The following is a 27,851-nucleotide window of genomic DNA, read 5'->3' on the forward strand; positions in this document are numbered from 1 at the left end:
GACCACAAAATTAGAAGAATTACTGAAAACCTCAATAAATAAGTAGTTACGTTTATAGGCTTATCTGAGATGTAGGTTAAGTAAGGTATAAGAGTAGGATTATGTTAGTAAAATTTATGAAACTTAAGAATCTATGTATTTGTGAAGCAATAAATAGAACACTTTGGGGGTAAAACCTATATCTATCTGCCTATGCCAAACCATTCAAAATGAATCCCATGACAGAAGCCATATTCATAGGAGAAAAAAAATTCTGAAACTACTGGTCATCACTGAAATCAAGTGAAACCAAGTAGAAATCACTCTTAGAATTGGAATTAGGATTGGAGTAATTGTGAATGCTAATCTTTAAAGCCATGAATAGCCTGGGCAAGAAGATTTCAAGGAACATATTTTGCTCCATGAATTAATCATGTACAAACTTCCTTCTGGATGCTTTGTCAACTACATTTGTACAGGCAGCTAACCAGAAGGAGAGAGTATTCTCCATTATAGTTTTCTCCCTTGTGAAAAACAGCACATACTGATGGCATTGCATCCTCTGATTAATATAGCTGTTTTCTCCAAGGATTATTTTATTAACTATAAAATAATCCATCAGTCAGTCAGCCTTACATGCTTATATTTTCCTGAAATAGTGGTATTCATAGATTTTATCTTTTCCCGTGCTGTTTATTAATGCAAGATGATGATGATGATGATGATGATGATGATGATGATGACAAAGATAGCAATAGCATTTAGACTTATATGCCGTTTCACAGTGCTTTACAGCCCTCTCTAAGGAGTTTACAGAGTCAGCATACCCCAATAATCTGGGTCCTAATTTTACCAACCTTGGAAGGATGGGAGGCTGAGTTAATCTTGAGCCTGGTGAGATTCGAGCTGCCAAATGCAAGATGATGACGATGATAATTGAAATCCACTGAAAGGATACATTTTATTGATTTGAAGTAACCGTCATTATCATTTGGAGGTTTACAATTTTCCTGCTTTTGGCCAGATTCAAGAGCCAGGCTTGCTTGATTCAAGGGTATTTTTACTCTCAGGTTTTCCTCCTCCGGGAACTGTAGCTCTTTTACTGCAAAGTTTAAAACAGAATTCCAAAGCATTTGTTTTGCTCAGCCTGTGATTAATCTTTTGCTGGCCTTTATTCCTTTTATTTAGTTGCTGCTTTTAGTAGTTTATTAGGCAATTTTATTGTAGGCTGCCTGTGAGGGACTTGCTCTGAAAGACAGCTTATAAATAATGTAAATACATTAATATTACACTTAGGTTGTACAACTGGTTTCAAATGATTTCCTAGAATAAAGAATGAACAAAAATTGTTTAAATGTTAAACGCAAAGATGACATCTCCTGTGGTGAATTTGTATGTATAGAGAGAAAACTGTCAGTTCTGCTTCATCTATTCAGCCACGTGCGGCCTATATATTTAGCCACCAAGTGTAATTGACACTCTCTACTTGAGTGGGTGATTTGCACAGAAGTCCTGAATGATTTCATTTTTCTTCTTCAGAAAGGCAAGAATTGCATGAAATCTGATGACAGAATTCTTTGGTAAGGATATATAAAGTCATGAGACCAGGCAGCTAAATTTATTATACAACATAAATAATATTAGATTCTGAGCCCAAATTTTTCTTTATGTAGAGAAGCTAAATATTTTAATTTGAGTACCAAAGTGGGTGAGTACAGAATCAGATCTATCTCCTTTTAAATGAATGAAAAACTGCAATTTATAATCTGTAACGGTTGTGTATTTGCATTGTCAAAAAGCATCCTATAAGTAACTTTAAACAGGAGGCATTTTAAGATGATTTTTGCCTTAAAGCTTATATACTAAGAATTTTATTTAGAAGTTCTAGAACTGAGATGTTTAGGCTGAAAACACTCCATTTTACAAACTATCTGCTTTCAAACTTGCCTTGTCTGTCTCTCTGTCTGTCTCTCTGTCTCTCTGTCTGTCTCTCTCATTGTTTCATAGTATTTTATTTCTTTCTGCCTAATTACTTTTAGTCTGCTTCTTTTTTAAATCAACTTTTTCTTCTTGCTGCTTGAACAGTTGCCATTGTATTTAGTTTGAGTATAACTATGTTTTGCTTGAGCTAATAGCCACTTAGAGTAGAAAATACATCACTTATGGGACCAACATTCCTCAATCCAATGATTGGGTTTTGCATCAACTAACTAATAATTCTCAAGGACAAGGAAGTTGGGCATTATATCTTTGTATCGGACTGTTTGGTATGCTATTGAATAAGCCTAAAAATAAACTTGTCCTAAAAATAAACCAATCCTGTCTCGATTGTGTGTCAGAATAAGGTTGACTTGTAAACAAATCTTTATTTCATTCCAAAATAGAACTTTTCATTGGATAGAACTTCTCTCACCAGCTACATCTTTTCTCATTCACCTGAAATAGGCTCAAAAATTATTATTTTTCCATTCAATATATTGTTGCCCCCTAGATATTCAGATTGCTGGTTGTGATGATGGCTCTTTAAATACATTCATATATCTTATTTTTCTTTACCATTCCCAAACTAGTATCTCAGTGGGGGAGAATTATAAGAATATGCAATAGGAATGGAGATGAAGCCTTTTCTGCCTAATGTATTATTATTTGTTTGTTTCTATGCCTAAGTGACTCTGGCTGGTTATAGTAGCTATAGTAGCTACTATAGTAGTAGATTAGCTGTTTTGAACAAAGATCTATGTAGAGGAACAACAGGGTTGTACACTGAGCATAGTTCAGAAGAAGTGCTATGGAGCTTGCAAGAGACTATTCATCTTTTCTGTTTATTAAAACAGTCACATCCTTTTTCAGGATCATATAGAAGTATAAAAAATAGGCTATTTAAGACAGGTCTGGTACAGAACACAGATGAAGGAATATACTAATTACAAAGAAGCAATCAATTGTTTTTATTGTTATTGTTATGGACCGAATGTCTCTGGTATGTTCACAACAATGATTGTTGTTTTATCCTGACATTTACATTCGTATAATTTTTTGGAAAAACTGTTACCTTATCTTAAGTAACAGTTATTATCCTGCCCTTTTTCCATCACAAAAGCCATGTTGAGCTTCTTGGATTTTGTTAAGTCTTTTACATACCTGCCAATTGAGCTTCATTTATTGTGGTTTTAAAACATTGGAAAGATATTCTTGACTTTGTTTTTCCACCCCCTTTCCACCAGTCTTTTCATTCTTTAGAGGTTTCCCATTTTGAACTCATAGGTGACTTTTTGGAGCTTTTTCCATGTCATATATGTTTAATTTAATATAGATATGCCCAGGGTTTCCTATCAACTACGCAACACTATCTTAAACCAGATTATGCTTATCATTTAGAATTAAACTTGGTTTTTCTTCCCATTTATTTGGTTCCAAGGCCTGCTTTTCTGAGGGATAGACATTTAGGTTAAATAGAAATACTTAGAAAAATGTAGAAATAGAAAAAAGAAGGCCTGGAATATCTGATTAAGAAAATATAAGAAGAAAGTGAGAATTTTGGCCTCTTCTTGAACATCAAAAAAACCAAGCTCATGTCCACAGCAAGAAATGGAAACAAACAAACTAATTAGTAATTGAAGGATGAAGAGACAGAATGCGTGGAAAAATTTACTTTCCTAGAATTGCAGATCACGCAAAGTGGTAAATGAAGCTGAGAAATAAAACATCAGATTGCACTGTGTTGCATAACAATGATGAACACGACCCGAATAGGGAAAAGCAAGGAAATCTGGCAATTAAATGTAGGTTAGTCCGCTCTATTGTGTTCCCCGTAGTAAACTATGTTTGTGAAAGTTGGACCTTAAGAAAGCAAGACTGGAAGAACATTGGCTCATTTGAGCTGTGGTGCAGTTCCTGGGTATTCCTTGGACAACAAAGGTGATTAACAAGTAAGTACTGGAGCGCATAAGAGGAGACATGTCACTGGAAGGCAAAATCATGAAACAGTGAATCTCACTTATTTTGCCCATGCCATGGGGGGTGGGGGGATTCACTGGAGAAAACAGTTATGTTTGGAAGAGTTAGTGGTAAAAAGGAAACCAGTAGTTGGACACCTCAAAGATGACACCAGCCATAGCATAGAAACTCTCAAAGAAGTAGTATAAGATTGGAAGATGTGGAGAGACCTAATCCATAGAATTGCCAAGAGTTGGACACAACTGAATAAATAACATCATCATCTTCACAAATATTTGAAACGAAAATAACTGAAATTCCTCATTTGTATGCTCCCTGTTCTGCTTTGCTATTCAAGATAATCTTCAACATTTGGATAACACAGGACATATACAGCGATCCAGTGTAGAATTATGAATAGATGTGGTAGAACATGGTGTTCCTATGTTTTATTGCATGTTGGATTTATACTTTTCACATATGCATGCAGACATATGTAAATATGCTAAATTACATTGGTAATTGTGTCATTTCAATATTGAAGGATAGCCATCCACACCAAAATGCTGATGTATGTATTAAGTGAAGAAACAAAATACCTACAGCTATTATAGCCCCATAAGCCTGCATGTATTGAATTTTAATAAAATTCATTAATTGTCATTAGTGCGTACAAGTGATGTACAACATACAAGTGTTGTAATTATGATTATATTGGCAGCAGATATGAATGCAATGAAGGATTGCAATGATTTACTTTGTTCTTGTTTTTATTGTTGAAGATGAGAGAGGGGCATAGGGAATGTTCTGCTTCATATCACAAAATAACTTGGTTACATTTGTTATTATAGAATTTGCTTTGTGGTGTCATTTGCTACTCTATTCAAAGAGTAAGATATATCATGCAAGCCTTTAGAAAGGAAAATACTGTTTGCCATCAACACCATTTCTTCCTCTCCTACCGCCTCCTCTCCTTTAAGTGGTTTTTGTTATTTCTGTTCATTTCCAAGTTGGTCTGCTTCAGTAAGCGATTATCAGCACAGACTACAAAAAAGTATTTCTGTTTTTGGCTGAAATATGCAATTGAATGTAAGAGAACTAGATTATATTCCCCCCCCCCCCCCAATATTCTCTGACTTAACTACAGTATTTGTCCCTGCCACATCTCTTTTCTTAAATTAGTAAAAATATAATATATTTTTATAATAAAATATAATAAAGATATAATTTAAATTATATCTTCATATACGTTTCATAGTAATCTTTAGTGTTGAATTACAGTATTAAAGCTTTTTGCTGTGTTATAAATCTGTTAGAGTGTCTTGAAGGAAAGGAAAATACTATTTTTTGCCTGAAATTCTAAGCATAGATTCTAGTTGCTTAAGCAATACCCATATCTTTGGGTATTTATGGCTCTTTTGGGTATATGTGGCTCTTTTGTTTATAATGGTCCATGCCTGGCTTTAATTAGAATATTTCATTTTAAGCTATTCATTCTTATGACATTGCCTAATGTTTTATTTGAAAGTATTTTTTAAGTTCAGTGTAATATTCTTCATCTTGTAGCACATTCCAGTGTAAGCCTATGTATAAGAGAGAAAAAGGTAGGATATTTCTTCTAGATAAATGTACATTAAAACCACTAAGAGCTAATTTTCAATGTTATTTATTCATTGGCTCCCAAAAGCAGGAAAAAAAGTCATGACAATATTTGAAATAGTTTCCATTTTATATAGAGAGAATAGTTTTCAGAAACAGGTTCAGGAAGTCTCTCTGTAGATGTGGCTCTGAATTGCAATGTGTAAAACTGTTTTTTATTAATATTTGTGACTATTAGAAATTCTAGGGAAGTGTGGGAAATATGTAACTCTGTATATATTCATTGGACTACGAAGCCCAGCATCACTAACCATCAGCCTTACTGTCTGAGCCTGCTGGGAGATATAGTTCAGTAAAATCTGGAAGATCTGAGAATTTGAAGCCCAGTTTTATGGATATATTTACTGGTGATTAAGAGTCTGAGATAAGAATTAATTGTCTGGGTTGTGATATGGATTGTAGAATCTGGAATTTCAGAAAACTTTACATGATTCAACTGTGAAGGCTTTTAAAATGGCAAAAAAATGGTAATAATGGAAACTATTGTATCATTCAAACTAGAAAAGATTCCCAACTTTCTTGTGGCATATTTAATTTGAGTTATCCTTTGGTTTACAGCATGGGTGTCAAACTCACTTTGTCACATGATATAGTTTTCCCTTCACTAAAGCGGGCATGGGCGTAACCAGCGTGTGACGCATCCAGCCTGTGGGCCGGGAGGTTGACAGGCTTAGTCTACAGCTACGGAGAACATTATTGTGTCTTTATATGCAGTAGATAGTAATGTTCTGATCATTAATATCCAGAACATGGTAGATATAGCAGTTGTTATAATCGTGAGAGAATAGTTGTTATTAAAATTGAATGAGAATAAAATTAGAGCATTCTCACACAAATAAATTTTAGATTTAGGTTGGATCAAATAATTAGGTTGGATCATTGTTAATAATGAAACATCTACAAAGAAACAACTAAGCTCAGAGAGCACCAAGGACCCCTTATTTCAGTTCTGAGCTACAAATATTCTCCTTGATCAAAATGTTGTTATACTAGCATGTTGTGGAACCTAACAATAGTATTTTTACTCTGTTTACCAACAATCGTTTGGACTAGGTGGTATAAAAATGATTGTAAACAAATGAAATATTCAGTGTTTATTCCTTGATGAGGGCACTGGTTTGACTCAAGTTACCAAGACTCCTGCATGAGAATTAGATGTTTGACATCAATGCCTAAATGTATTCATTTGTTTTCATACATAGATTTATATGAATGAAAGTGTACTGTTTTCTAAGTTTGTGATTCACAGTAAAGATTAAAGTATTTAATAATTGATGTAGTAGTAGTATTCATGGTTTCTAATACTCTACTTCAGTTGATAGACCAATTCCTTTTCTCATTTCCTGAAAGAGTTCAGCTACTCTTTAACGTTGTTTCAAAAACATCCAGTCTTGAGCTGTTTTTAAAAATTGATTTAAATTTTTAGTTGAAAATCCTGGTTTTTAACATTCAAAGCCAAAAATAACCTAAAGTCAACACATCTAAGGATTGTCTACTCCAATTTGAATATGCCAGCCATAGAGGCTTTTCTTCTGGGTATCCCTCCTTTGGCAAATTAGTTGTAGATAGTAAAGATTTGTTCAGTTCTCAAATTCTGTCCCCTAAAAATTCGCTTGCCTTTAAAACAAAATAATTCTAGAGGTTAACTGAAGTTTCAGTTTTGGTATCAAATGAAATGTTCCTAGTTAGCTTGATTTCTTATTCTACTACATGATATCACTGTATCACTCAGCATTAATATACCTTTATAATGTAAACAATTGCTTTTCAGTGTTTGACTTGATTTTGATTCATTTAATTCAGGATAATCAGTATAGATTAGAATTATTGGTTGTAAGATGCTTTAGAGGCTGTTATAATTGGAAAATCAGAGTAGAATCATGTTATCATCTACCAGTTTCAATTATTTGTATCAGTATTACTTGGTATATTTGTTTGTGCATGCTTTAAAGGAAGAAAAAGAGGGGGGGGGGCGACATCTTGATTTCTGATGATGTCCATATTAGGAATATAAAAGAAATAAGCAGATTTGCAAAATTTACCAGAATGCACTCAGTTGGAGATGAATGGCAGCATTGATTAGAATTCAGTGGGTCTAAAGACATATAGTAGGTATTTAAAGGAGAGTTTACGCATGAAACAAATGTGTTATGAACATTACACTGATAACACTAGGATAATTGAGAACAATGGTTCTAGAATGTCTCAAAATATGTTTAAAGCCCCTGACAGGAAAGCCCTGACAGTCTTGAGCCACCTAAAATATAAAGTGATTTTTAAAAAACTTTTCTCTCATAGCCTTCAGTTGTTTGAGCCTCTTTTTCAAACCCCGTTGATTCTGCACTGTCAGAAAACTGACTTAATGGGAGGTGAGGTAAAGGTTGATTGGGTGGACATTGTAATGAACGTAGCCCATAAAATCCTCATGTGAGAAATTTAAAATATTGCAATCATTTATTTATTATAGGTAAGGCAGAAGTGAATTTTCTAAATGGTGATGAGATTTAGGATAGATTTATTTAAAAAATGAGAATGTTGAACTAATAGTACTTTTGACCACCAATTGCTTACGTATTAGGTAATTAACAAAATAGGATGTCATAATTTTGCACATGTCCTGAAATAGAACCACTAACCGCTTCTAACCACACTGAGCTTTTAATAGAAAAAGTGGTTGCTTAATGCTTCCCCACCAGAAATGTTAAGATTAAGTTTGCTATTAGATTGCAGCCAGAATAGTCTACAAACAGGAAGAAAGTCTTGCTCTGCTCTCTGCCTGTTTTTCCTTGTTTAAGTTGATGTGATAATTCATTGCAGATTTTCTTTCTTTGACAGAGCGCCTACCGCAGAAATGGGATGACTTTTCTGGCTTGCTAATATGGATGTGCCTACAGCAACAGGAAAGAAGACAGTATTATATTAAGGTGATTTTTTTTTTCTCCAAGCCAATTCGGCATTTGCAAGTATACTTGTGAGTGGGCTGGTTTGTTGTGACTATCAACTGGCTGCTTCTGTCTCTCTTTTCCTACCCCCTCAGACATTATTCCTGATTTCTAAAAGTAACATTTAGCTAATTAATGGCAAGATGTTTGGCATGTTATGGTAAATTGCACGGTTCTGAAGTTTACCCTCCTCCTCAAAATTATTACAGTATCAGTCCTCAAGAACAAATTTCAGTGGCCTTTTTGTTAATTTCAACTCATCACCTTTATAAAGAAAGTTAAAAGAAGCTGCGATGTATTTACATCAAACTGCTAATTGTCTTATTTGTTTTTCCTCATCAGGAAAATAATTAGAGAAATGTTGATTTTTAGAAATCTAAAAAGCCAATTGTTATTTTGTGTAATTTGAAAACTGATAGACTGACCAGGAACTGTGAAACAGAAAATAATGTTATTTTAACAATCAATCTAAACATAGTTATATAATATCAGAGTTCAACTAAACTGTGCTATACCAATATTGGTCTTAAAAACTGGATTTTTGCAAAATAGCAATTCTAAAACTATATACTATGAGAGTCTCCTACGGGTGCTAACAATTACACCAGCAAGTGATGCCGTGCAAAGGTAAGCATTTCCGTGCCATCTGTGCATCAGATATGAAAAGCACCTGAAGGCAGGACAGGAAGCAATGGATGGAAACTAATCAAGGATAAAGCAACCTAGAAGTAAGGATAATTTTCTTGATAGTTAGGACAGTTAATCAGTGGAATAACTTGCTTCCAGAAGTTGGCAAAAGCAATAGCACTTAAACTTATATACCGCTTCACAGTGCTTTACAGCCCTTTCTAAGCGGTTTACAGAGTCAGAATATTGCCCTCTGGGTCCTCATTTTACTCACCTCAGAAAGATTGAAGGCTGGGTCAACCTTGAGCCGGTGAGAATTGAATTGCCAAACTGCTGCCAGCTGGTAGTCAGAAGAGTAGACTGCAGTACTGCATTCTAACCACTGTGCCCCCACGGCTCTTGCTCCAATACTGGAAGTTTTTAAGAAGAGATTGGATAACCATTTTTCTGATAGGGTTTCCTGCCTGAGCAGGGGGTTGGACTAGAAGACCTCCAAGGTCCCTTCCAACTCCATTATTCTGTTATTCTGATTGCCTCATTTTCAGTCAGTCCTTTTGCAGAGACAGAGCCTACTATGGAGAAACCTTGTGTAGTTCAAGAATGAGGCTCTTTCACTCAGAAAAAAACATAATCATTTAGTGAATCATGCAAAAAGCTGAAGGCAGGGATAATTCTTTGTACTTTGGGATATTAATTGAAAGCCCATTTCTACACAGAAAAATATATTGTATTCTCGCAGTGCAAATGCCTTATAATAATTATATGGGAAGCATTTTTCTGTTAAGATAAGCATGATAGTAAATTGTAACCCTAATTTTTTTCTATGGAATAAAAACATGGAAACAGCATTTTGCCACTACATCAAGATTATTGGTTTATATGCTTTTTCTAGGCTTCCAGTGCTTTGTGAATCCATTTATCTGAATTTTTTTTTTGAAAGAAATGACACTACAGCATCCCCTTCTTTCTTTTTCTTGGAGCACCGAATGCCTTGTCATTTCTTCGGTGGGCATGTTACCCAATCGAAGGATTCCTTTCAATTGCAAACTAATTTCAGTATTCTGTTTTTGTCCAAAATCTACACAAGACTATATTCATTTTCATTTTTTTATTAAAACTTTAGGAAAGCTTTCACTATTCTATGATGAGGTCTGAATGTGGCCATCAGTTTTGAATGGGACCTCGTGTAATGTTTTCATTAAACCCTGCAGGACGGATTCATTGCCAAAAGTTGCTGCTGTAGAGCTAATCATAAGAGCCAAGGACTTAAAGAGTCCAAATACTGGACATTCACCATAACCAGCCTTATACGGATCAATCTCTTTAGAAGTCAATGTTTAGATGTGGTTACTTTACTGAATTATTGCAATTGATATATTCAGTATTATGCTTTCCATAGTGGCATAATTATACTTTAAAAACATTTTTGCATGTCATTTTTCTGGAATTGATCTGATGTTAAAGAACTAAAAATAGTGTATACAGTAAAGAAGAAAACCCATTGCTGATGTTCTGTCTGTGCTTGCTGAAATGTATGATTAAAACTTTCTTTTTATCATGATTTCTTATTTTTCTTGGCATCCATAATGATGGAAAATTATATGCTTGCTGTAAACATCCAGACTTTTTAAAGGACACCAGCATTTATTGTATTTGGTTTCGATCTGCAGGCATATATGCAAAAAGAAAACATTTTAGGCCAAGAATACTGGAATAAAAATTCTTTCTCTAGATGTATCTTTGTTTTTTAAAAAAATGCATAAGCAGAAAAAGCACTGCCATTTATTTCTACTTGGTACACTTACAACCCCAGAGAATGAAAAATCAACATATATTTCTCTTAGAAATATGACAGATCATGTTTTTGTTGGTCTGCTGTATATTTGTCTGTCTTGAACAGTCTGACAGGCAATTATTTATAAAATCTAGTTTGTTCAATAAACCCATATAATAACCTTTCTTTTCTCCAAAAAGCAAGAATTATATGCCAAAATGAAAAAATTGTAAGGAAAACAAGCTACATTTTGTCTCATTTTCTTGGATCAGTCTAGATTTATTCCCCGAATGACTGAATATAGTATAGTTCCTATATATTTCCATTCCCTTTATTCTTACTTCATATTCTTTCTGTTCCTCCTTAATTTTGAATATTCTTATATTATTTATATTTACAGAAATATTTAGGTTTTGATTTTCCTCTCCAAAAACGATATACTGAAAGAAGGATCCAAAATAAACAAACAGATATAAATACAATCCGCCATTAAAATGCAATTACCAAATTAAAAGTAACTTCAGGACAAAATTACAGAGGCCAAACTAAATACCAGAATCCCATACTTAAAGAGAAAGTATCCAATAGTGAGCAGAGTTTCCAATACTACCCCTTTCTGTAAGGCAGGGAGACCTCTATTCATATGCTACAGGAGGTGATGGTGGCACCAACAGTTTCAACTGTCCCCAAACTTCATCAGTTAGTGATGTTGTTTCCCAAGAGTTGTCAGTCAGAGGACAGTTCAGTAATCTGAATAGGTGAATCCTTAAAAGGACAATTCGTTGTTCAACCATATCTTAGTAACACAAGTGGGTGTTGGGTAAGAACAATTATTTACAGAAATATATTACAATATATCATAACCCATATAGGGGAGACTCAAGCTTGCGTTCATTGTATGTAGATTAAGAGAGAAAGCCCATGGAAAACAAGCTTGTTTAAATATATGGAATATTATTTACTCAAAACTTCTCTCGTGTTAGAAATAGCCTTAAGGATTTGAATAGAGATTAAAGTTCTATTCCTTTAATTATCTGAAGAATAATTTCTTACTTCCCTCCTTGCACCACAAAAGATTTAGTTTTTCTTTTCCATACATAGCAGCCAAATGTGATGTTCTTTCACATTCTCAGGAGGCTGTCCATTGGAAGAAGTCTCTCTAGATTTGGGGGGCTTTGGTCAAACCAGGATTACTGTGGAAAGAATTCCTTTCTGGCAGGCTTCAGATTTAGAAGGGACCACGTATGCATTAAAACTCTGCCATCAGCCATGTGCCGTTCTCATAAAATATTTTATAGCTTCCTGTCTAGCTCATGCAAAATGTTTCATAGTACATAAACACTTCCAGAGATAATTTGAGGATAAATAGATAGCGGCATTTGTCATAGGTATAACTTCAACATTGAAGGCTATTCTATTACGTTTTATTGGCCAAGTGAATCTTTTTTCTTCTTCTAAGGTTAGGAATCAGGTTGGGCTTTTAAGATTGCAATGGTACATCTGTACAGAATAGTAACCTAGCTAGGAAAACGTGATGGGATGCATTTAATCAATGACTCTTCCAGAGGGCAATAAGCCAACTTTATGCAGCTCAACTATCCTGGAGAAATGGAATGTATATTTTGTGGCTTAAGTAAGGCCAGATGGCCTTTAAAACCAGAAAAAGGCTACATATCTATTATAACTTTATTGTCCCTTAAAATAACGGCACTTTTAAAAATTTCATATATTTCATATATCACAAGAGGAGCAGAATTAGATATATAAACTTTCATTAGACATTAATGTGGTGGCAATACAAACAACTCTTTAAAAAGCAGAGGATTGTAAATATTGAAATGTTCCTACTTTAAGGGCTTGGAGTCATATGAACTAATGGAAAAAGCATGGATTCTATAGTATACTTATTTCATATTTCTTACTAGGGCTACTTATAGAGGAAAACAATTACTAGAAATTATGTACTTCTTTAAGGACCTTACCGTGAATAAATGTGAGCATGGAGAGCATCATTTATTCAGAGACTAGGTGATTTTTTCCTAAATATGAGATGGTTTCTTGAATCCTCTGTCATACAGAGAATATAGTAAAGGTAAACAATCTGAAGATCCCTTGGAACCTACTTTCAGTATCTCTTTGCTGATCAAGTGCCCAAACTGTTTTCAGGGTTCTGCATAGCCTAGAAAAAACCTCACTCCTTTACTAAATTATATAATATTTTATTTAAATTATTATTTACTAAAATAATAATTTGTAAAATTATAAAAATGTCATTTTTCTTACATACATGCATTCATTTCAGTATGAATTTTAAAATGAAAATGAAGTCCATTTCATTTACAATATAAACTAAATAGATTGTCTCCATTAAGAGAAACAAAATGTAAAATAGATGTAGAACATGGGCTGATGACTAAAAGATAACTGATGTCTGAATGCTCCATGAAACTGCTCTCATGAACTGGTCAATTCATATTAACATGTTTGTCTGAAAGTAGTTTAGCTACTTGGCCTTTGTAAACACGTTAGTTAAATTTGTATAAAATCATTTTCCAAAGCTGAAGATCAACATAAGTTTAATATTGAAGTATAGAAGGCAACACCTGGTCAATCTTCACTGTTCTTGAAAAACCAAATGGACTTGTTATAGTGCGCACTTGCAAAACTTTGTGGAATGGATGTCAAGGAGGACACGTCTATTGTGGCATTGCATGAAAGGATATACATTGCAACAGCAAAGAGCATTTTCAGATGAAAACACTGGATCCTGAGATGGCTGTAAGAACTTGAATGGAAGAGCACTATGAAATCCTAGGAGGCTAAACTGGGAAACAAAAACTATTTTGGGTGACAGCAATGACAAACCACTTCCATATGTTTGTGTAAAGAAAACCTAGATAGACATGCATGGAAATAATCAGAAATCAAAAAATAAGGGACACTTTGTGGGATGACTGATAGGTAGTTTACCAAACTCGTATAAGCTTACAATAATGATGTTTCTCCAAGACATGACACTTTTGATCATCTCCAATTTTGACATCTTATGTGATGTTGCAGATGGAGGGATTCTGTCCTCTCTACTTCATGACAAGTTTATGGTTAAGTAACATATCAGTGTACAGATTGCAGTGTATGCGCACACAAACATGTGCATTCCACAGCTATTGCTGCTGTAGACCTCTTAGGCTTAGGGAGCAATTTGCATTAATAAATACGGTGTTCTAAAATATGTTCAAAACTTGGCTTAGTTATATTTGTAATTAAAAATTTCATTGCAACTTTTTGAATTATTGAATTATTATCAGGAAACATCAAGAGGCAATGATGCAACATATATATGGATTTATGATACATACATGGCATTGGTTCAAAAAATATATTTTTTTAAATTATTGTTGATGTACTTTATACAACACTTTACAAATTATTTCACATATCTAGGACTGAAACAATTGTGTGATAAAGATTGTGGAAAACCTTTCTGAAAAACGAAATCCACTACATTCATTCATTACTGGCATAATTGATATTATTGATCTTGATCTATGAACTGTTATAGTCATGTATTGTAATTGTTTTCCTTTTCCTTGCCTCAAAATTTAATTGGAAGAGAATGCCTATAGAGAATTTTGATATGCTTTTCTCCAAAGGTTAATGTTATCCATATCCAATCTTTAATAGAAACATATAAATTCTAACTCAAGCTTCACTTTTAGTTTTAGAAAACCTGTTCTTCTTTTCTTTTTAACAGGATAAGTGCCCTATTTTAAATGTTGGCCTAAACTTGCTAGACTCAAATAATATACAATTATTATTTGAAGGTTATCCAAAGTATGATGATTCCTGCCCTTTTTATGAAGATTTGAGACTCTTCTGATATTAAAGAGCTATAAAAAATTGAAATGTGCACTTTGAAAGAAAATGTAATACAATCATTAGAAAAACCAAGAGATCAAATAACGTTAAACAATGTCCTGGTTTATGCTGGGAGGGCAACATTTAATATTTTTATAGTTGTATATTGGGGAAAATATTGCCAAACCTAGAAGTTGAAGAAATGCCTCAGTGCTTGCTGAAATTAAAGTTGAGACTTCCTTACGTTTTATTATACGCAGATTGTGTATTTGGCTACCATGAGCTTCCTTCAGACTCCCAAAGGCAAGTCTATTGTGCCCTCTGGGGGTTCTATACTACTTTAAGAAATTTAGAAATTTATTTCATTAATATTTTTTTGCTTATCATAAAATATCACTGATTTTTTTTTTTTTTTTGCTTGAGGAACCAAAAACATTTTTAGCCTTTATATCAGGAAGTCTAGTTTTTCCTAACATTTTGCTACTCAGAATGTTTGGAGCATTTAACTGCCACCCAATAAATATTACATGATTATTGTTTTCACATGGACTGGCTGTTCTTGTCCTTTCTTCTACCTTCTTCCAAGTTTATTATGCAACATGTAACACCCCAAATTTTAGAGTCACTTGGAATGCTGACATTAAACTGCCTCCAAAGGAGGCCAAGTGTGGTTCCATCTTCACCGTTATAGAAAACAGGTTAAAGTCAGAATTGAGAATACAAGATCTTTGCTGGTTCAGGTAAAAAGCATTCTGTACCCCAGTGGCCACACCAGTCCCCTAGGAAATCCACAAGCAGAACACAAAATACATCCTCTCCTCATGTACTCTTAGCACCTGGTTTCATGTTGTCTGTTGCCTCCATTAGAAAAGACATGTTATTGCATTATGGATGGTACTATCAATCCTTCAATGTAGACCAGGTCAGGAAACACCGCAAGAAATACTAGAACTCTATTTTATTGATGTAATAAAAGAATAATAATTGAAAGCCTGCTAATTGTTAACATTCATAACATCATTCTAAACCTGAAGATATGACCAAATACAAATGTTTGTCTTTAGAAAAAAACTTAAATTACAGAAGGAGTGGCAGCATTTCCTTCCATTAAAGTAGCATGAGTATGGACCATTTTCAAGAATAACCACCCCATGATTCATTTTCACAGATCTCCATCTCCAAAGCAGGACATTTCTTGTCACACTGTCTTTTATCTTAGCTCTACAAAGAGAGGAAGAAACATATCTTTTAACTTAGTTACCCCAAAATAGAAATCACTGTCCAAGTTGTCATGGTCTAGTTACATGACCATAATGTATTTACAAATTCCTTCTATGCTTCATTTAATGATTTGTTGTCAGGCCTGAGTCTGAAATCAAGGAGTTATACTCTTGCATTAAGAGATTATGCTGCAATGATTTGGACAAGTAGAATAGTGAATCATTTTCAACTAATTTCTTATAATTCTTGTAGTTAATTGACAATGGATTCCAATATTTCATACTTACTCTGTTTTCAAATGGCAGATAATTAAAGTGGTGTTGGCTTGTATAAGAAGAAAAGGTGTGAATTATTTATTTTATCAATTCAGAATTTCTCCCTACTTATCTTCATTAGATTATTGGCTACATTTAGTAAAATCTTTGGACCTGTAACCTAATGACATGCACTGACTTCAATAAAATGTTCCAGGCCATAAAATATCTATACATTCCATACTGTCTGATTTAATAGATATTTGTCTTTAATGGATACTCTTTTCTTCCATTTAGTCTACAAAATCATGATTTTACTATAGTGAAAGAAATAATTCGCTCATAATTCTTAGACTTTGAATTATGTTATACACCACTGATGCATCACCTTTTCAGTTTATATATAAATAAAATTGGATTTTCCATACTGCTTGTTTTTACGTAGACACATTTAGTAAATAAACCCTATCCCTTCCTTCTTATATCCCAAATTTGCACTGCTTTCCTATTTATTTCTTAGTCAAAACTGTCATCAACACTATTTCTGGAAATGTTCAGCATGTTGGTCTTTCTCTTAGTATTAGTGCTTTAGCAGGGCATTTTACAAAAGTAAAAATGTAAGAATGTAATGTAAGAAACCAGGGTAACCTAAACATGTTGTATTTTGCAACAAATAGTATTTAAAATACTTTTAGAAGGACAATATGAATGTAACTAACTTCCAGTTTCTTGCTCATCATCTGATTCAATTGATTCTTCAGTTGAATAAACTCTTAAATTTTTATTTGCAAAACTAATATTGCAGTTTTGTATGCTATCAACTGGAGGTAAGTCCTTTGGAATTCAGTGAGACTCATGATTAGACATCAATCAGATTGTACTGTAAAACTTGAGCATAAATCAACTGAACTCAGACTAACATTTTTTCTCCTTCTGTTGTCTAACAAGATACTCTATAAAAATGGCCTGTCCCATATTTCTGATCAATATCCCTCCCACATGATTTGCATTAGGAAGGAAGCTCTGAATCTTTCTGAAGGCATTTCCTTTTGGGGAGTGGGGAAGGTGCATGTGAAGTAGGTTAAGATCCCCCTCCCCATCTCAAATGGGATACCGCGACACGTGTATTTTGGCTTGCTCCTGCTCACTGAACTGCATATATTACTGTAGTGGTGACTAGTGCATACTGTGGTTTTTTAGTTTCTGGTCCTTCTCATTTATTCTTGATGCTCAAACACAGCAGATTTACTGATCATAAGACTGTAAAAGACTGGAAGGAGACAGAACTGTAATAATAGGCCTGTTGAGAGGGGAAGGCGGGAGTTTCTTGGAGTCTTACATTACCTAATTTGTTGGAACACACTGGGAATTACCGCTCTAAGATGCCATCATAAATTTGATTTTCCAGTATTTAAGCAATCTTTCTTTCCATGTATATTATTAGCAATGAATTTATTATTGCAAAGGGGTAGAAGAGATTTAAGGAAAATAACTTAACATGATTCTTCCCTGCTAACAATTTCTGAAGGACTGCCACTGGTTGAGGCCACAATCTAGCTGCCAAATCAACTGAGATGCTTAATAAGTGGTACTCTGCAAAGAATCCTACTTTCTAATGTGGGGTATAATTTATTTTAGGACGCATGCCATGGCAAAATAATCTCATTCTTTCAAACTATTATTGCAACTGCATTCCAAATCATAAGCAATATGATTGCGTTATACAGTATCAAATGTACGCCTAAATACATCAATTTATGTTGATTTATAAATTCAGAATAGAACCATTTTTTAAAATATCCTGTGCGGTTCTGGTTATTCAGTCTCAAACTATTTTTTATTAAAATAGGAAAATGTATAAAGGCAAAGGGTCTGGAACAAAATGATCCTACTCTACCCCAATCCTGAGTCTTAAACCCTTCTCAAATGTTTAATAGCTCTCTGTGCATGTGCTGATTTCCTTTTGTGTGATTATTTTGTTTTTCCTATTGCTACTCTGAAGGGTGTGAGAAGGGGAAGTTGCATCTGGGCTGCACATCTTTCATTAGAAAAGAATAGGCAGTATTAACTGGAAAGGAGACTTTCTCGTGGCAGCTGAAAACGAGTTCTGAAAGAGGAGATACAGGAAAATCCCTGAACCGTGTCTTTTGGAAGAATTAATAACTTGTGCCATATGTTCTGCAATGGCATGGAATCTGAGATGCAATATTAAGTTCTTCATAAAAATCATGATGCCTCAAACCTGCTGAGGTCAACAAAATCGGTAGGCAATAAAATAATTGTTAAGAAGACTTCTAGGTTGGAGAGTGTCTTGAAATAACATATGTTAAAATGGTTTGCGATGAAAATAGTAGTAGGCATCAGGTTCTTAAGAAATAGTGTATGAATGCTTCAACTAAATCCAAGCATATTTGGATCCCATTAGTGATTAAAGCATATTTCTGATATTCTCATAATAGTCATGGTAAGTTGAACATGAATAATTTATATATATGTATTGATGAATCTGGCAGTCTTCCCTGACCTGACATCCTTAAGGGATACAGAGACTGTAACACCCAGAATTTGAAGGTCAGCAGGCTGCCATGGTAGAATGTGGATGATGACTTTGCTCTCAGGATCAAGTCAAGCCAGAAAAATGAAAGTTGTCCTGAATGTTGATCCATGAGGCATAAAAACTTTGCCTCCATTAGAATCATTGTCATTATTTAAAGGATTGGCTAGGATTGGATTCCTAGGGCAAGCCTCTATTCCCAAATTGAGGATACCTATGCAACTTTAAAATGCTCTTTCTAACCCTGGGGGACATAAACCACAAGTCCTTTACAGACCTATTTCAGAAAGTCAGCTGCCACCCTCTTGTGGTTTTCCCCCTTTCGTTTTCCATTAATTTTTCATGACAACCTACGTATGTCAAAAGTATTACCAAGCCTATATTTAATGTTCCTTTAGTTGCAGCTGCCTTTGTGGAAAATTAAATACTATAGAAAATCTAATGCGGATGTCCTATGAGTCATGCCTGGGTAGTCTTCTTTTCGTGAAAAAGCCAGCAGTGCCACTACGTTCAAAGAAATGGGAAACAGATCTTCCGAATGCCAGTCTATCGGAAGCTACTCTTTTTAGCCGGTCCAGCCAACTTCAGTTCCCTCTTGGATCAGATGAGTTGACACCAACAGCTTGGCCTAATTTCAACACCACTATCTATTTCTTCCCTAATTGCAGCATGGAGTACAGAATGCATCTCTGCTCTAATAATTCTGTATGAACTCACTGCTGGTAAGTCATGCTGAAGAGTCACTAATTTCCTGTCCGACCATATAGTGAGGAGACAGCCAAGTGTTCTTGCTACTGATTTTTTTGTCCTCTGGAAATGACTTTACACACAATTTGTAATCTACTACCACTTGACAAACGAATGTTTGAAGCTATCTACCTTTTTTTCTTCATGGGGCAACAGAAGGGGAGGATCCTGTGGTTTACATGTAATTAAGGTATCTGCAGACAAGGCTAGGAGCAAACCTTGAACCTCAAGCAATGCTTCCCAGAATGTTTCTGGAAAAAGAACTTACCCGGCTCACTTTTGCACCACGGGAATTCCTCTTTTAGTTTGACAGTAGCCTCTGCTCTCCGAGGCTAAGTAATGGCACAGAGACAGATAGAGACACTACTTCTGGATTCTAAATAGAATACAATGCCTATCTTTAATATAATATCCACTCTGCAAGTCAAAATGTTTAGCTGTCATTCTTTTTGACAATCTGTTTTGAGGGCTGACCTAAATAAGTTCATTTGTTTTTCTTCTATTAAAAGAAAGCTTGGCTTTTATAGTTGAACAAAATAAACTGCTAAAAGGGATTATTGTCAGTTAATCAGTCACATTTTAGGTTTTTTTTAAAAAATTCCCAGTTGGAGTTTCGACTTTGGGATTTACTTCAATTGCACCAGCCTCTGGGACTCCCTGGTTTCCCTTCTTCTACTTTATTTGGCTCCGTGTGAGGTAGTTATGCCTAAATTATGCACTTCGGTTAAAAACAAGAACCTACTTGACATATTTATGCACTGATCTTCATTAACTATTTTTCTGGTATGAATGTCCCATGGTGGGCATCAAAATGACATAGAAATATGCTTTAGCCCCAATTGTAACCATACACTTTAAATGTTACATGTTTAAAATATAGTTAAGGTTTCATTATGAGCTGCCTTGCAAACATATGAAAGTATTGTATATGTACACACAAGATCTATGTTAAAAATGGTAGCTCTATAGACCCCACCACAACCATAATTGTCACAAGAGCCCCAAGAATGGTTTCTGCCAGTGTCCCTGCAACAAATACAGTATTTATATCCTTACATTTATAATCTACTTTTCTTCCAGGAGCTCAAGGCCACATGCATAGTAATTGCCAGAAACACTGGAGGAGTTCAGTTGAAGGAGAAGAGGTGTGACCTTAAACAAACACTGAGATTGAAGTACCAGCACTATCTGTATGTCCAAAGGTCTCTATCATTTTCTCAGTGGAAGGTTGATAAGAAAGACACTGTTATGCACTCAGAAGTAATGTGTAAACTAATATCCACTGCCATTAAGGGTGCAAGGTATCTTGACCAGGAAAGTGTCAGTTCTGATCATGCTGAACTTGAAATGCCATCTAAACCTAACAATGGTAATTTCATTTTTAAAGAAGAATGATATGACGGGCTTGTGGAAGCCAAACTCCAGAAGATGGCACCTATTATTTCATCCCAAAGACTGGTATTTTTCTTTAGGTACTACGATTTGGCATTTGAGATTCTGCTTGACCCAAGTAATGTACTTCCAAGGGAGATATTCTGCAGACACACCCCTGCCTTTCTACTAGTCTCTTCTTTCTCTTTGAAAAATAAACGGAGGGTGCTGGCTATGAACATCAGAACTGCACTGATTACTCAAGAGTGCCTGAGCTATTGATTTTAAATAGATCAAGCATCTTGATTATAAATAGATCAAGCATCTAAATATCCAAATTATGTTTATCCATAAAAAATACTTGATCCTGTTCATATTCCAAATATAGTATAATATGCAATCTTAGGAGTTCGCAAATGTATTTTCAAGTCAGCAAGATTTGCTTTTCATATTATTTCATTAAGGAATATGGTATGACTTCTCAGATAATACTTTATTTACATTAGCAAGATTCATTCATGTGTATGCTATCTAAGCTGATAGTATGTGATATGGTTTGTAACACATTGCATTCAAAAGCAAAAATTCTATCTACTTTTTTTTGTGCTTCCACTTACACTGTAATGTCACTTCACAGCTTTTTTAACACTTTCTTTTAAAAGACTACTCTGCAATTATATTGGAAGCTACTTTTGAGCTTTGAGTTGCCCTATGAATCAAGGAAATCATAAATGATACTGGAACAAATCACTTAGCAATTGCCTAGGAGTTAGAAATGGTTAGAGATGGTTCTGTGCTGCATGAGAAAACAATCCCAAAGCTAGCTACCTAAAGCATTTTTAATATAAAGCATGTAAATTTCTACACATGCCTATTTATTTTGTTACAAGAGTTGCTTCTAGTATGGCACAGAAGGAAATCCAGTGAGACAGGTTAATGGACACTGAAGGCTGCTAATAAAAAGATTAAGTCCCTGAGCTGTCAAACTTCTCTTCCTTAAGCACATGTTTATGCTTCAAGTCAAACAATCCAGTGTGGGTATTATTTTTTTAACACATTTATTGAAGTTGGGTTACAGCCTGTTCTACATACCCAGAGTTAGCCATTAATATATTCATGCTGAATTTAGCAGATGCAGCCTTCTAGATGATCAATTTTCAAGTGAGAGAAAATGACAATTGCTAAGTGGATAATTACTGAATTTTCATGGGTTAGAAATTGTTATTGAATCCTCCCACTGAGAAGAAGTTTAGTTACTCTAGAAATCTGTTTCTACATTTGACACATATGCTTCTCCCTAGATTGGAAAACTATGGTATGCAGAAAAATGAACTACTTAGTATAGGTTTAAAATTGTGATTAACATTCTGTGAATTATCATTGTGTCCAAAAAATAGCATTGATAGGATTATACAACTTTACCAACGTTTTGACTCATCATTTCCTTAAAAATTGGAAGAAATTTGTATCATAGACATAACTAGTTAGGCCTGGTAGGCTTGGTTAATGACAAATGACAGTTTTGGTTCTGTGTCTTCAATTAAAATAAAAGGGCCTTACATCCATTTCAGTCATCCAAAGTAACCCAACATCTCTTATCTGGCCCCCTCCAGTTGCTTTGGACTAGCAAAGTTTTTTGAGGGGGGAGATTTTCACAGATATGAAAGGCATGAAAGAAAAGCTTCAATCTGCATAACCCCATGATTTGATTTGGTTTGGTTTGATTTGGTTTGATTTGATTTTAACAATAAAGATAAAATATTGAAAAGTCTTTGGTGCTCTCTGAGCTTGATTAGCTTACCTTGTTTGGGTAATGAATCATCTGCAAGAAAACAATCAAGCTCAGAGAGCACCAAGGATCCCTCATTTCAACACTGAACTACAAACATTCTCCTGTATTAGATAAAATATTACATGGTTTTGATGGTTAAGTATAACCCCTCTTAATCACCAAGATAGATTCTAAAGAATTTAGGGCACTTCTACATAGCATCATTTCTATTCTCTTATCTTTCCAAAGGATTTTGAAATTGTCTTCACATCTGATTTTTGGAACCCCCAAATCATGGGAAAAAACATCATGAATCAATCAGAACTCACTCAAATAAGAGAGTGTAGAAATATCATTTAATATTCTGTCTCCTGAGCTATGACAATCTTTGGGATAACAAAAATCTTTGTGTCATATTTCCACAGAGAAAAAGTAGGAATCAATTACTAATTCCCCCATTTGTGTTTTCAGTACATGCTGTTTGGCCATTTGCAAACATTTGGGACTATTAGCATGTAAAGAATGTAATCTAGTGATCAAAGATGACATTCTTTCTATCAAAACCTTGATGATGACTTGACACCATAGTTTTGCAGCCAAGTAAATTTTTTTGTTTATATAATATGTTTTTATTCTTAAATAAGGATAAGAAAGTTTATAACTATTTACAGACTCATTATATAAAATGGAGGAGAATTTATTAAGTTTTTTAAATTATTATTTTTTCCAACATCCAGCCAGGGTGGATATTTTAATAAGTTTAATGTTGAATGTTTGAGTAATTTCCTTCTCTCCTTTTTTTCCTTATATGTACACTTTTTTTTCTTTTTTGTTGTTGTTACTGTTGGATATATGTTTTTTTCTGTATGTATATTTTATTCCTATTGATAAAGCATAATAAATATATACATGAAAAAATAAATAAAAGGGTGGTTTCTGAACTGACTAATGCTTCTCTTTAACAAAGTATCTTATGAAATCTACTAAAGAATTCCAAATTTAGTAAGGAAGGAGGGTGAATGGGGAAATGATCTACTTCCAAGTAAGTCCTTGAGCACCAGCATTGCAAATCACAAAACAAAATCTTTGTTATTTTTGGTGCATCACACATACATTGAAATAAGTAGGCTTTGCTGCCCAAAGAAGAGAGCATCAGGGAACATGTGATCTTATTATGAGAGATTCTGTGCCTCAGCACAGTAAAAAAAGCCAAGCTGGAGAAAGCTGGGTAGGTATCATGGTCTGATCATATCACCCATAATCACAACAACCAGAAGACAGCATGAAGCGTATAGATCCATGCCACCACGTTCACTCTCTTGATTTTGGAAGAAACATGCCATATAAAAAGCTATGCAAATGGTGAAAAGGGGAAAAAGGAGAAAGAGCCAAGCTCCTTGGATGAAGGGGAGGAAGTGACGTACTGTGGTTCTAAGGCCTTCTCATCTCAGCATGTGGTTTTCTTTCCCTTGAAACCTATCTAACTCCATATCAAAGCAGATCATCATGTGCCTTGCCTAATTACCCACAATATTGCTTCCATGGCTCTGGAAAATTCTGAGTCTTAAAAGATAAACATCAATACTGTAGTGTAAATTCTTGCCTGTAGTTCATCTCTTTTTCTCTGTATTTCCCTGCCTTTTTTCTTTTCTGTTGTTTCTATTCTTTTCTCTTTTCCCCCTTAACTGTTTTTAATATTGACTTATGCTTAATTAATGTTTAATGAAGAAATATGACACTATATTTTTGATAACTGGACTGAATGGATGTAGGGGTTGACTGGGAGTGTGCCGGATGGAAACCAAAGTAGAGATTATCTATAGTAACTTTACTACAATGAGGAGTTCTGCTACAAAATAGGCTTTGGTTGTGCTTGAGGTCTTTGGACCTATTTTCTCAATAAGTATGTGAGCCTGCTTGGTTTAATGATTAAGATACCAGATTAGGAACCAGAAGTCTCTCCATTCTAAACCTGCTTTAGGTTTGAAAATCAGCTGTGTGACCTTGGACCAATCACTACCTCTCAGCCTAAGTCACCTCACAGATTGTGATTGTGGGAAAAATAGAAGGAGGTAGTGTGGATATGTTTACAGCCTTGAGTAAAAATAATAAAAATACAAATACAACTAATACAAATAAATAAATATTTGCATTTTTCTTTGATTTTCAATTTGCCTTGTATTCTGAGTTACATGAAGTTTTGAAATTTGAGTACATTAGCCAGATATGTCCATAATATGTACAGATGATAGAATTAATTATGAAGATTGCTACTAAACCTGATGTAGATAATAAAGAAGATAACATGAGAATTAGGGACCACAATAGAGTATGTGCCTCTTCAGTTTGAAGGAAAAAAGCCAAACTATCAGCAAAAATACAAGAAAGGCATCTTCAAGTATTCAACAAATAGTTCTTCATCCTGATTGTATTGAAGATATTCTGATGTTTGGAAAGGATGTACAGAAAAGGGAACATTAATACAATTACGGTGGTATTGTAATATAGTACAGACATTTTGGTCTTAATAGAGATAACAATAAGATTAAGCAAACATTGCAACTGGGACTCTTTAATGTGTTCATTAAAGAGAACATACATTTAAGAGGTAGGCTTTTATTAACAGCAGCAAGAATGGCAATACCACAACATTGGCAACACTGAAACTCAGGTACATCAAATTAGGATACTACTGTATTTGAAAAAGAAACATGATGAAGAGGAACCATTTTATGCAGACTTAATGATTTTAATTGCTTCAAGTATTTAAATAAAAGATAACTCAGTACCAAACACATATTAGAAATTTTGGATAAATTAAAAATGAAATGAAAAAAGATGCATAACTCCCAAAGCTATTTTATCAGAAATATATATATGTATATTTGTATAAGTATGTTTGAAAGAAAAGTATTAAGTCTCTCAAAGAATAAATACAATTGAACTGAAATGAATCAGAGGTTCCCTAGTTTTTGTTAACACATAGATGCAAGGTATTTGGAGATACGATTTTTTTCTTTCTAATGTTGAACACTGTGTCTAATTACAAGAGAGAGGGAGGGGAGAGAGAGAGTTTACTTTTAATATTGTGTTCTACCTACAAGTATTCTTGTCCTGGAACTAGCCAGATCCATTCTTCAAATATGTAAAGTTCTCTCCCTTTCATAGAGTTTGTTAAATAGCAAAATCAGCAATATATTTTAGGAGGTGTCTGTAGTCTTGTTGGCTGCTTGACAGCCGAATCACAAGGATTTCCCTCTGGTAAGAAACACAGAGCTCTTTCTGTTTTAAGAGTGGAATGTAGTAGCAAATCACTGTACAGTGCTCCATAAGAATACCAGCTCCCCTTATAAACTTTTTATAGCTGGAGAAAATAAACATGTGGTTTCAGAACTCCACATAGCCAATGGTTGTTAGAGTTAACTTTTGCAGAAGAAGAAAATATTAGAAAGGAAGGCTACCAGATGGATGAGGCAGCCAAACACCTATATTTGGAAATGCCCAGGAGCTGTCTGAAGTATTTCTAATGAATTTGCTTAATATCTTCATGACCATGCTCTGTTTGTTCTTTTAATAAAGGAACATAATGGTCTTAACGATTTTGATCAAATTGTCTAACATTATCTTTATTCATTAATCCAACTTTCTGATAAACCAATGATCTACCGATTAAACTATTTTATTGACTCAGTCTACAAACTGGTTAGAAATGTTTTGATGAAGAAAGGAAAATGCTATTAAACAAATTATAGTAGCCCAAAGCATACATTCTGGCAAAGAGACGTTTCCTGAGGATGGGCTCCAGCACAAGTCCAAAAGCTTGGAAGACAGAACCTCTGCTCCTGGTGGCCAACCCATATTAGATCTTGCAAGATTATCTTGGGACACATATATTTGCATTTATTTGTATAGTAGTTACATCATTTGGGGTAAAATAGAACAATTTTGGTGAATTGCATACAAAGAATCAAGTGATGAACTCTAATCAATGCATAAAGTTTTCTCTTAAGCTGCAACATGCTCCTCTGCTTTCCCCAGCTGAACTGTGTTCAGATTAGCAAACGTGAGTCATGGACAAAACTACTGGATCCAATTATGAGAACTTTATTGTTCTACCCAGCTATTATGGCAACAAAATAAAAGCAAAGAAAAACCATTTCATAACTGGTCCAACATATACAGACAGATAATTCAAAAATACAGATTCTAAATAATGACTAACTAAATTTTCATATTGGCATGGAAAACTTGCTAATGGGTTCAGCATTTTTTCTCCTGATTTTCTTACCTGCCAAGAAAAGAAAGCTATGTTACTTTAGGAAAGAAGACTGAGGTGTTATCCTTTAAAAGAAGATTGGTTATTACAAGTAACTTTCCAGCTGGGCTGGGAAAAAAAACCAAACAATTTTTTATTGCACACAACTATACCCAAAGAGAGATTATCAGAAACTGCTTAATTGTTTAATGCAGATTTTATTTTTGTTGGATATTTTGGTGTTTGAGCTTTCTTCTCTTCCTGCAGATCCTTCATTCCGAGGCTGGGTAACATCATCAATACTTGGAGGAGTGGAGTTTGCTGGTTACTTATATGAGGTAGCTAAACTGATTAGCTTTGATTGGGGTATCATTTGTGCAAGATGCTGATGGATTTTAGGGAGGCATTGTTTTTCTTTCTCCTTTTCCAAGTAATTTTAAATCTTAACCAAATATATATCTGAGTTTGATATCCTAAGATTTGCTGGGTAAGGACAATAAGTTTCCAAATAAACCCTCTACACAGGAAAAGTCTAACCTATCCTTCATTTTGAAGTATCTGCTTTTATGTTATTAATAAAATATTGTAAGGATAACAAATACATAAAACAGATACATTAAACATATCATTCAAACATTAAGATACATAAAAGCATACAGTACTGAATTCCAGACATTATTTCGCCTCTATTTTAGGAGGGTTTGCTGAAACAGCTAATTTACTACTCTAAACATCAGCCTTTATATAGTCAAATGGAATTTCTTATCAGCTTATATATCTTTAATTATCAACCTACCTGTCTTTAATTATTAGCCTATTAAATCAAAAAGTCATCGAAGTTTTTTTCCCTTTGCTCAAGGGGATTTTCCTCTCTTTTGAGCCAAACAAATGAAATTTATGGCA

The 27,851-nt window shown here is 34.3% G+C and overlaps 1 protein-coding gene across 6 annotated transcripts in view; it reads left to right on the forward strand.

Annotated features, from left to right (window-relative positions):
- Positions 1-23,615, forward strand: part of SUPT3H (SPT3 homolog, SAGA and STAGA complex component) — a 283,839-nt gene extending 260,224 nt beyond the window's left edge. For 3 of the 6 annotated variants that reach the window (XM_081944437.1, XM_081944433.1, XM_081944434.1), the window contains 2 exons: positions 8,410-8,498; positions 10,355-10,874. In XM_081944437.1, the coding sequence (XP_081800563.1) occupies positions 8,410-8,451 (42 nt within the window). In that variant the 3' untranslated portion in view covers positions 8,452-8,498; positions 10,355-10,874. Of the gene's footprint in view, positions 1-8,409; positions 8,499-10,035; positions 10,875-20,631 lie in introns of those variants that run through there. The other 3 variants (XM_081944435.1, XM_081944432.1, XM_081944436.1) reach the window with 3 other exon arrangements.
- Positions 23,616-27,851: the final 4,236 nt, after the last annotated feature.

Source organism: Natrix helvetica, assembly GCF_964273705.1.
Source record: "Natrix helvetica genome assembly, chromosome: 2".
Taxonomy (NCBI): domain Eukaryota; kingdom Metazoa; phylum Chordata; class Lepidosauria; order Squamata; family Natricidae; genus Natrix; species Natrix helvetica.